Raw genomic sequence first — 12,076 nt, 5'->3', positions numbered from 1 at the left:
ACTCTGTCTTTCTTCTTTTGTCCCAGAAAGAATTGTCGCTCTTCTTCTCCAAGGCTGAATTTGTCACTTATAATCTTAATTCTGATAGCTCTTTTGTGCTTCATCCTTTAATATTTTCTCTTATTCATACTTTTTTTCACAGCCAGTAATCATGTTGACTTCCTCTCCTTTTAAAGGAAAAAGCACCAAAAATGATGCCCAAAGAAAAGGACCTTTTCTAGCTTCTGCTGTTCTTGAAGCTTCTTTCCTTCCCTGGATGACCAAACTTCTTAAGGATGGCCCAGTATCTTCATTTCTGACTGCTCACTCTCCTTAAAACCTTACTGTCCTGTAACCTCCCAGGCGGCAGTTTCTCACTCCATACCACCTCTTGGTATTATCATTTGTTCCCTTTCCTGAAATTCTCTTTAGGCTGCATGCCCCTGGTGTTTTCTTATTCTCCACTCTTTTCATTTAGCCCTCCCAGCCCCACCCAATAATTTGTCCTTAGTGGTTTAATAAAATCTCATGACACGCCTGTCATTGCAATTATATTTCTCTAGTGCTGACCTCCCTCCACCTCTGCTTACCTTTGGGGTTCTAGTGTCTGTGATTTCCTGCTGGTACATTAGGCTTAAGCTGGACGTTGAGCCCCTACTAATTTATCCCTTCACTGTGTGCCTGTTTGCTGCTGCTGATACTTCCATCTTGCTCTTCTCCTGGGATTGAAACTTTGATATCATCCTTGATCCCTCTCTGCTTTTCCCCCCACTTAATCCTTTTAAATAAAAAATGTGTTTCTTCCTTATTTGTATCCCTAGGCACCCTTCTGATGCTAGGTAGGTAATCAACATAATAAACCCTTGAGGAATGGAGTCCTGTCGATTTTTACCTGTGGTGGGGTCTTCTCCGCTCCATTCCTACTGCCATCAGTGTAGGTAGCGCAGGCCTTCACACCCATGATGCTGGGGCACTGGCCTCACCCAGCTGCTGCTCCTGACTGCCTTGTCTCTCCTTTTCACCCCATTGTACACTTCAGGGCTAGGTTATCCTTAATCTAGCTCCAAACCATATTTCCCACAAAACAAACTTCAGACTTCTTAGCCTGTACTTAAGGTCCTGTGTGACCAGGTTCCAGCCTAACTTTAGCGTTAATGTTCTTGCAAAATACATGGCTGTCAGTCTGAGCTACTCATTCACTGTTCCTCACGTGCCCACAGCCACTTGTGACTGTTCAGGTCTGTGCTGGGCCCTGTTTCCTCTGGTCCTCAGGGTCCAGTTCTGCAGCCTGTTTCCCAAGGCATGTTTCAGATGCCACCTTTTTCAGGAAAGCTTTCCAGAACCTCTTATCACAAGTCATCTTTTCCTCCTATCAACTCCCATAAGTCTTGAGCTTTACCTTACAAATGGCATTTATCCCTTTTTTCTAAATAAATCCTGATTGTCTTCCCTTACTAGGCTCTGAGCTACCTGAGATTAGAGGTAATGTCTGATCTGATGTTTAGATCCTAACACAGTTCGCTGAGAAGGTACCTACTAAAATTTATTGAGTGAAACTCCTTATAATTATTAAAATGATATCTAACATACTGAGTAGTTCTAGTTCCTATTTTTAATGTATGTAAGTATAAATTTAAGTTTTTACTTAGACAGACTGATGAAAACAAATTTTTATACTTCATTGTGTAAAGCGATCACTTGTGACTCCAGTTATGCTGTGTGCATTTTGGTAGCGAGGGGTTTCCTTGTTCAGCTTCTGTTTTACTCCCAAGGGTGGTTTTTATTTAATGTTACTAACTTTGCTTATTGTAAACCCATCCACTTAGTTTGAAGATGTATATATCTTGACAATCATGTGTCTGTTATTCCGTGTATGTTTGCACCTGTAAAAACGTAGACAGATTCCTACAGACCTTCCGGGTTTCAACATTTTTGTTTTTGCTTTCAAGGAGAAACAACAGGATGTCTTGTGGGCCTTCTGCAAACCCACACCCAAGGCCATGGTGACCTTGGGAATGTGCTGCTTTTGTTCTCCTGATTTTGTAGTTTCCACACGGCTGGCTTTTTTAAGTGTGAGACTTATAATTCTCTTCCAAAGTGGGATCTTTGTATCTGTTTTCTTTAGGTCTTGTATTACTTTTATTTTTATAATCTAGTGGTAACCTAACCCAGGTGGGTCTCTGCTCTGGTGTCCTCATGATGGATCTCCCGTGTCTGACTGTAATCCTTACCCCACCAGCACCAAGTGTTTTGTTGTTACTAACAGCTTGTTTCCTCTGAAATAGGCATCATTCATCTGGCCATGATTAGTTGCTACTTTTTAGGCCTTTCACTTACTTCTTTGCTCTTTTTTCCTGTTTGTTCTTCTTTTTGGAGATGTACTTGAAGTAATTCTTAAGTGTCCCTGCTTTCCTCTGTCCTTATTTTCTCCCTGTTACCCCTGCCTTGGCTTTGTTTGTTCTTTTTGAAATTTATCTTCTTTGCTTCAGACCTTGTTAAGTGTTTTGAGGAGCTTAGTAAGGACAGACACTGTATAACATTATTGTTTAAATGCATTTCAACTGTTCAAGAAGTCAGATAAGGCCTGGAGGAGGCAAAATCACTCTGCTTTGAAGTTCTTTCATAAAAAGATTGATGAAGAAACAGCATGTTCTGGGTAAGAAGGACTTTTTGTTTTCTGTGTACATTTCAACCTTCAGATAATCATGACTATTCTAGAATAAGCAGTATGATCAGTCAGCGTAGTTGATAATATTTTTAAATTCTGGACAGCTGTTGAATTGATATGTATGTGTTTTTGTGGCTTTTATTTTTTAATGGTGGCTCTTTGAGTAGAGGAAGAAAAGAATGCAATTTTATGCAGTATTTTCTTTCCACAATTACTTTGAATTGAAAAATAAGATGAGAGATTTAAAAAACACACTATTGTATTTTTAATGGCTTTGCCATCAAGCAACTGAAACTTCTCTTCCCTTCCAAGTTGTTGAGGGTCAAGTTATTACATTTATGTCACAGTGTGCCTTTGACCTGGATAGTCTTCTCTGATTTTTCAGTGGGCAGATGGAGGTCTAGAGTTCACACAGCTTTTCAGAATTAGGTATAGAACCTCTTGACTCCCTTTCAGAGACCCTTTCTGTAGGGCAGGCTGCTGACCTACAATATGTAATTTGTCTTTGGTGCAATGAGAACCAGTCTCTGTTTGTCCAGGCCAGACCCAGAGGGTAATGAAACGTCGTTGGAAGTTTTTCCAGACTGTTACTCTGTTTTGTAGCGTCTCATTTTGTTTTCTTTTACTCAGAGCCTGTGCCTGTGCCTCCTGTGGCGGTGAGGCCAGGTGTTGTTAGTGTCAGTTGCACATTGTCCTCAGCCTTCCTGTTGCCTTCTTCCTTTGGATTCAAGCCTTTGAGCCACCATGGGCCTCCTCGCCTGCAAGAGGGATCTCTTAGTTGTTGTGCGTCAGGGAGCAGGTCCCCCTCCCTGGGAACTGTCGGGTTTCCGCCTCTCGGTCCTCTTGGAGTCAGTCCTTTGCTCTGGTGCAGATGAGGACACTTTTGTGTCTCCCCTGACCATGGTGCCTGAGTTGTGCCTCCAGTACAAGCCACACCTATCCTCTGAGTGGGGTCAGAGCAGTGTGTAGTCATGCATCTTACTCAGGTCCTTTTAATGTCCTCTCCGAGCAGCCTAATTTTCTTCCTGGGGTTTCAGATCATTTGTCTGCCATGGCCCAGTGTGGGATCTTTGTTGCACTGCAGATGAATTGACTGCTTTGGGACCTGGGAAGGTGGTGGTTGTGTTTTGGCCCTGGGGTTCCTGCACTTTGTGAGAAGACACAGTGTCGTTGCTCTTCTGGGCTTGCGTTTGCTCTGTTATACAGTGTCTGTTTTGGGAGTGACTGGCGCAGTTAAATGATAAGAAGTGGAGATTGTATGACAGTGGTGACTTGTCTATGCTCTTTTATTTAATTTTTATTTCTATTACCAAATTTTGTTTTAGCAATAGTAAGTTTTGTGTCTGTTAGATACTTGTGTCTAGAATAACCTCTCTTATTGATGAAAAATTTGAGAATTTTGATTCTGGCATATGTAGTAACTCTAGCTTTTATTTAAAAAAATTTTTATAAGTTTATTAAGATATAATTTAGATACCATACAACTTACTCATTTAATATATCCAATTCAGTGGTTTGTAGGATATTCATAGAGTTGAATCAATTTTAGAACATTTTCATCATACCAAAAGGAAATGCTATATCCATTAGCAGTTACTCCCCCTTTCTGTCCAATCTCCCCAGCCCCTGGCAACCACTAATCTACTTTCCATCTCTTGATTTGCCTATTCTGGACATTTCAGATAAATGGAATAATAGAATAAGTGGTCTTTTGTGACTGGTTTCTTTCAAAGACTTAGCATAATGGTTTAAGGTTTACCCATGCCTTTCTCTTGGTTTTTCATCACTCTCTGGGATGGTACAGAATTCTATTTATGGTCTGTCTCCCATCTCTGGAATAGAGAAATGGTTTACTGATACATTGAACAGCAGCAGTACTTCTTAACAGAGATGGTCCCAAGTCTTCAGATGTGCTTCAGTTACAGTCACTTAAGGACAATGGTTTTTGATCTCTGTATTAGTTATCTATTGCTGAAGAACAAATTACCCCCAAAGTGAGCAGTTTAAAACAATACTTGTTATCTTGAAGTTTCTTTGCGCCAGGACTCTGAGCACAGCTTAGCTGGATCCTCTGGCTCTGGGTCTCTCCCAGGGCTGCAGCCATCCCAAGGCTCATCCAGGGAGGCTCCAGCACTCATGGTTGTTGGCAGGGTTCGGTCCTCTGCAGACCTCACTCAGTTCCTTCAGAGCTGTTGGCTGAAAGCCTCCCCGGTTCCTTCCCACGTGGGCCTCTCCATAGAGCATCTTACAGCAGGTCAAAGCAAGCAAGTGGCCAAGAGAGAGGCCCAGCAAGAGAGAGCGGGCTCCAGCAAGATAGAAGACACCAACCATCTCCAGTACCCTGAGCATGGACGTGACTCTTGCAGAATTCTGTTCATTGCAAGCTTGTCACCAGATCCACCGCTCATGCAAAGGGATGTGAATCCAAGAGTCAGGAAATACTTGGGGCTGTTACTAGCTGGTGTCAGAGAAGTGGATTGTTGATTTCCTTGGTTCCAGAAATACTGTGGAGAAAACACATCTGAAGTGCTCTTGGGAATATGAAAAATTCCTTGATGTAGATGTGCTAATAATTTGTCAGCTATTCACTTGTGAGACTTTTCTACTAAATTGATAAATCTTTTCTCCCCCTGAGATGGCATGATGGCATTCAGTTTCATTTCCCTCATTTTTGTCTTACTGCATTTTGACAGAATAATTCATCTCTTTGTTCCTTCTGCCCCCATCCATGGTCTCTGAATACTTGCTGATGGTTACTATTGCTTTCTAGTTGTTTTCATGGGACCCTACTTTGCCTGTTTAGTTCTTGAGGTCTTACTTGGGAAAGTTGTCCCTTTCTAGATTCTTACATCATTGTGACTCTCCTTTACTTCCTTGACGTTTTTGGTTCTGAAATAGTTTGATCTGAATTTGCTGTTCTAGTCAGAGAACAGGCTGATAAGGTGAAATCATGTCTTTTGCTCCTTACAGAACCTTAAAGAACAATATTTCAAACATGCAGAAAGTACAGGGAATAATAGAATGGAACACTCACATACCCTCCACTCAGGTTTATGAAATGTTAACATTTCCTGTATTATTTTTTGCCTCATAATTTTAAAGAATTTACTAATCCACAATTCATTTTTCCACTCAGAATATTGTATTGATGGACATGGTGGTGGTTTGCATATTTTCACTATTGTGAACACTTGCTTTGATGAATGTTTCCTTTTTTCCATGGGCAAGAGTTTTTCTAGCCATTGATACTTTGAAAACAGACTTCTGGGTGGTTGATAAGCAAAAACAATAAGTGATAAACATTTCTTTAATATGTTGACAGAGACTGTTGCAGCCACTTTTTTTGCACATATGCTTTCTTATTTATTTTATTGAAGTATCATTGATATACAATCTTATATTGGTTTCAAGAATACAACACAGTGATTCAACAGTTAGCCATATTAAATTCTCACCCCCTCTAGTGTAGTTATTATCTCTCAACATAGGAAGATGTTATGGAATCATTGACTATATTCTCCATGCTGTACTACCATCCCTGCAACCAATTTATATTGTGATTGAGAATATTGATGCCCCTTTATCCCCCTAACCTTCCCTTCACACTCACCCCAACCCCTTCCTCATGGTAACCATTAGTCACTTCTCAGTGTCTATGAATCTACTGCTGTTTTGTTCTTGTTTTTTGTTTTATTTTTAGATTCCACAAATAGGTGAAATCATATAGTATTTGTCTTTCTATACCTGACTTATTTCACTGAGCAGAATACCTCTAGGTCCATCCATGTTGTTGCAAATGGCAGGATTTCTTTCTTTTTTATGGCTGAGTAATAGTCCATTGTATATATGTATCACATCTTCATCTGTTGATGGGTACTGGTTGTTTTTATATCTTGGCTATTGTATGTAGCCAATTTTTATAACATACATGGAATAGTTAGGGAAAAATGCTTTTTGTGACAGCCATTTAGATGGAAAAATGTTAACTCATGCTGCCTTTCATTTTTGGATCAATACTAGTGAGGTATTTTTTTTAACTTATTTATGTAACTGTAAGCAAAATTGATGGACTGTTGGAATTACTATTAAAAACACTTTCATATGGTGGTTTAAGAAAATATCCATTTCATACTTCTGTTATTTTTCTTTGTGATACTGTTTATTCCTATTGTAGGATAATCAGCCAAACCCATATTTGTGTCATGCTCATTTCTAAGCAAGAATATTTTTTTAAGCTTTTATTATGGAAAATTTCAAACACACAAAAGTAGAGAAAATGGTACTGTGAACCTTCTTGTGTGCATTACCAGCTTCAGCAAAGTTGACTTTCTTTTGGGCAAGATTTTCAACTGTAGTGCTTACAGTTTTATATTTAGGATTATATCATATTTAGAATAACACAAAGTATTAACAAAACTCATCTGGAGAACTATTTCAGTATTCCTATGGGGTAAGTGGCAGTTGTTTGGATGACTTACTACTCGATTTAGAAGTCATCCTTCTGATACAGTTTTGCTAATTAATAGATGTTTCTTCTCGCCATTGGTTGCTCGGGCTAATGGTTGATATATCTGGCCAGTCTTATCTGTGACAGGGAGATTGTCCATAAACTTTATACAAGTGTGACATAAGTCCTTCAGAGTGCTTTGATACAGTAAGTTAGAAAACTATTCCAAATATTGAGAGGACTCCATTATTTAATGAAATACAGACCAAATAGTAATATCCCCTGGTATTGCAGCATTTCTGGAACTACTGTATAGATCCAGAGACTGTGTAATTTACTGTTTGAGCTGTACCAATGAGTTTCTTGTATGCTTGGATTGCAGATAGCAGTTGTGATGGGCTTCTGTACGGCAGGAGGGGCTTATGTGCCTGCGATGGCTGATGAAAACATCATTGTTCGCAAGCAGGGGACCATTTTTTTGGGAGGACCCCCTTTGGTAAGAACGTAGTCTTGTTGATTGATTGAAGTAAAATACATGTAGTATAAAATTTACCATTCTAACCAATTTAAAATGTACAGTTCCATGGCATTAAGTATATTCACTTTGTTGTGCAACCATCACCAACATCCATCTCCAGAACTTTCTCATCTTTGCTAGCTGAAACTTTGTACCCATTAAGCACTAATTCTCTATTTTTCCCTTGCCTGCCACCTTCACCACACCTGGCAACCATTTGTTTCTGTCATATTTCACTTAGTATAATGTCCTCAAGATTCATCCATCTGTAGCATGTGTCAGAATTTCCTTCCTCTTCAAGGCTGCATAATAATTCCATTGCTTGTACTTGCCACATTTTATTTATTCATTTACACATCAGTGGATTTCCTCCACTTTTGGGCTATTGTGAATAGTGCTGCTGTGAACCTGAGTACTGTTTACAAATATATCTGAGTCCCTGCTTTTATTTCTTTTGGGCCTGTACTCAGAAGTGGGATTGCTAGATCATGTGATAATTCTGTTTAATATTTCGAGGAATCACTTCATTCCTTTTTATGGCTGAATAATCTTCCATTAAGATGAATAATATTCCATTAGAATGAATGGATAGACTGCCTTTTGTTTATCCATTTCTTTGTTGGTAGACATTTGTGTTGTTACCAATTTTTGGACATTATGAATAATGCTACTATGAGCGTTCAAGTACAAGTTTCTATATAGATGTTCTCATTTGTATTGGATATATACCTATGAGTGTAAGTGCTAGGTCATGTTGTAACTAAGTTTAACATTTTGAGGAATGGCCAAACTGTCTAGAGCATATTTTATGTTCCTGCCAGTAGTGTGTAAAGGTTTTGATTTCTCCATATCCTTCCCAACACTTGTTAATTGTGTGTCTGTTGGGTTAAAACCACCCTAGTGGGTGTGAGGTGGTACCTCTTTGTGTTTTTGATTTACATTGTCTTGATGATTAATGATATTGAGCATCCTTCACGTGCTTGATGGTTATTTTTATGTCTTCTTTGGAGAAATATATATTCAGATCCTTTACCCATTTTTTAAATTGGGCTATTTTTCCTTTCATTGAATTGTAAGAATTCTTTATATATTCTGGATATAAGTCTCTTATCAGATACATGATTTGCAAATACTTTCTTTCATACTGTGGGTTGTCTTTTTATTTTCTTGATTGTGTCTTTGAAGCATGAAAATTTTTAATTTTGATAAAGTCCAATTTATGTATACTTTTTCTCAGCTTGTGCTTTGGGTGTCATATCTTTGAAGGCATTGCCTATTCCAGGGTCACAAAGATTTAGTCCTTTGTTTTCTTCTAAGAGTATCATAATTTTTATCTCTTATATTTAGGCCAGTGATCCATTTTGAGTTATTTTTGGGTATGCTTTAAGCAAAGGGTACAGCATCTTTTGTATGTGGGTATGCTGTTGTCTGAGTATCATTTGTTAAAAGGACTGTTCATTCCCCATTGAATGGTCATGGCTGAAGAAATAAACTTTTACTTATTTGTTTATTCTACCTCAGGTGTACTGTTGTTTGACTCAAGGTCAGTAACACATAGATAAGTTGTTAAAGTGAGAACAGCAAGGTGCTTACGCATAGTATGTTAACTTTTGTGTAAAATGGGGGCAATTATATATTTGAAAACTTGTATGTGCATAAAGAAACTCTGAGAAAGGTATAGTAAACATTGTTAAAATGTAGAGGAGATGAAAAAGGGCTGGAGAGAAACATGCCTTCTGAGCCTCTCAAAAAGGTCAAGTTCCAGGAAAACAATTCCATTCACAATTGCACCAAAATGAATAAAATACCTAGGAATAAACCTAACGAAGGAGGTGAAAAACCTATATATACCCTGAAAACTACAAGACACTCCTGAGAGAAATTAAAGAGGACACTAATAAATGGAAATATATCCCATGCTTTTGGGTAGGAAGAATTAATATTGTCAAAATGGCCATCCTGCCTAAAGCAATTTGCAGATTCAATGCAATCCCTAGTAAAATACCAACAGCATTCTTCAACGAACTAGAACAAATAGTTCTAAAATTCTTATGAAACCACAAAAGACCCTGAATAGCCAAAACAATCCTTAGAAGGAAGAATAAAGTGGGGAAGATTATGTTCCCCAACTTCAAGCTCTACTACAAAGCCACAGTAACCAAGAGAATTTGGTATTGGCACAAGAACAGAACAATAGACCAATGGAACAAACTAGAGAGCCCAGATATAAACCCAAGCATATATGGTCAATTAATATATGGTAAAGGAGTATTGGACATACAATGGAGAAATGACAACCTCTTCAACAAATGGTTTTGGCAAAACTGGACAGCTACATGTAAGAAAATGAAACTGGATTACTAACTCCAAATACAAAAGTAAACTTGAAATGGATCAAAGACCTGAATATAAGTCATGAAACCATAAAACTCTTAGGAAAAAACATAGGCAAAACTCTCTTGAATATAAACATGAGCAGCTTTTTCATGAACATATCTCCTTGGGCAAGGGAAACAAAAGCAAAAATGAACAAGTGGGACTATATCAAAAGCTTCTGTACAGCAAAGGACACCATCAGCAGAAAAAAGGCATCCTACAGTATGGGAGAATATATTCATAAATGACATATTCCATAAGGGGTTGACATCCAAAATATATAAAGAGCTCACACACCTCAACACCCCAAAAGCAAATAACCCAATTGAAAAATGGGCAGAGGATCTGAACAGATACTTCTCCAAAGAAGTATGGATGGCCAACAGGCACATGAAAAGATGCTCCACATCTCTAATTATCAGAGAAATGCAAATTAAACCCACAATGAGATATCCTCACACCAGTTAGGATGGCCAACATCCAAAAGACAAACAACAACAAATGCTGGCGAGGATGTGGAGAAAGGGAAACCTTCCTACACTGTTGGTGGGAATGTAAATTAGTTCAACCATTGTGGAAAGGTTCCTCAAAAAATTAAAAATAGAAATACCATTTTACCCAGGAATTCCACTCCTAGGAATTTACCCTAAGAAAACAGGATCACAGATTCAAAAAGACATATGCATCCCTATGTTTATTGCAGCACTATTTACATTAGCCAAGACATGGAAGCAATGTAAGTGTCCATCAGTAGATGAATGGATAAAGAAGATGTGGTACGTATACACGGTGGAATATTTTTCAGCCATAAGAAGAAAACAAATCCTACCATTTGCAACAACATGGATGGAGCTAGTGGGTATTATGCTCAGTGAAATAAGCCAGGCAGAGAAAGACAAGTACCAAATGATTTCACTCATCTGTGGAGTATAAGAACAAAGCAAAAACTGAAGGAACAAAACAGTAACAGACTCACAGAACCCAAGAATGGACTAGCGGTTACCAAAGGGAAAGGGGTTAGGGAGGATGGGTGGGAAGGGAGGGAGGAAGGGATTAAGGGGTGTTATGATTAGCGCACATAATGTAGGGGGAGCACGGGAAAGGCAGGATAGCACACAGAAGACAAGTAGTGACTCTATAGCATCTTACTAAGCTGATGGACAGTGACTGTAATGGGGTATGTGGGAGGGACTTGATAATAGGAGAAAATAGTAACCACAATGTTGCTCATGTGAAACTTGAGCACAAGATTGTATATCAATGATACCTTAATAAAAAAAAAATTAAAACAAAACAGGTTAGAATAGCTATGAGAGGTGCTCTAAATTTCTAATATTAGCAACCTTTATGAATCACTTGTATGGCCAGCTCCATAATCTATGGTACAAAATGAAAATATGGGACCCCATATTCAAAAAGAAAGAAAAAAGTACTGTTACAAGTTACTTAAATATAAAACATTTTCCTTCCTTCTGTGGTCCAGCTTGCACCTGTCATGGTGTTTTTGCTTGCTCTTTAATGACATTCCTCCTCAGGCATGGACTACTCCCCCTCTCAGGCATCTCTGCTTCCAGTGGGCCCACCGCCCCTATCCCTAGCAGACACGTGGCCCCTAAGGGCGTGCAGTCTCCATGCCGATTGTGTTACTGTTTAATAACTTCTATTGAGGATCAGGTAAGCCTGAAGAGCTGCCATTTCACACGTGATGAGAGTCTTCAGGCATTGTTCACAAGCCTGCAGTGTTCGTGACTGTTTTGTATTTCCCCAGCTACATGTAATAGCGGTCATTGCGAAGAGAGGAAAAGTCTGCAAAATCTCCCTTTGTAAAGGGAACAAACTTTCACAGCTAGGTCTTATTGATGTTCCATTAAAGAATGCGTAAAGATAGGACTCAACTTTGAAAACATCTTTTTGGGGGATATAGGCAGCCCCATAATACTGAAGAATGCTAACTGTTACTGAGATGTTGTCTAAAGGCCAGTGTTACAATTTCCATTCAGCAGACTCAGATTTAACTTGTACCTTAGAAAGAAGCAACTTAGCGAGTGAAGTCTGTGGCTCTATTACAGAACTCAGGATCGTTCAGTAG

The 12,076-nt window shown here is 38.8% G+C and overlaps 1 protein-coding gene across 5 annotated transcripts in view; it reads left to right on the top strand.

The window, feature by feature from the left end:
* The window catches only part of MCCC2 (methylcrotonyl-CoA carboxylase subunit 2), a 60,080-nt gene that overhangs the window by 16,696 nt on the left and 31,308 nt on the right, over positions 1-12,076 (top strand). For 3 of the 5 annotated variants that reach the window (XM_073235319.1, XM_073235321.1, XM_073235314.1), the window contains exon 7: positions 7,477-7,590. The exons of the other annotated variants lie outside the window; for them this stretch is intronic. In XM_073235319.1, coding sequence (XP_073091420.1) covers positions 7,477-7,590 — 114 coding nt within the window. The remainder of the gene's footprint in view (positions 1-7,476; positions 7,591-12,076) is intronic. 5 annotated transcript variants of the gene reach the window in all.

The sequence above is a fragment of the Manis javanica genome, chromosome 1 (assembly GCF_040802235.1).
Source record: "Manis javanica isolate MJ-LG chromosome 1, MJ_LKY, whole genome shotgun sequence".
NCBI classification, from domain to species: domain Eukaryota; kingdom Metazoa; phylum Chordata; class Mammalia; order Pholidota; family Manidae; genus Manis; species Manis javanica.
This window is presented reverse-complemented; position numbering and strand designations above follow the sequence as displayed.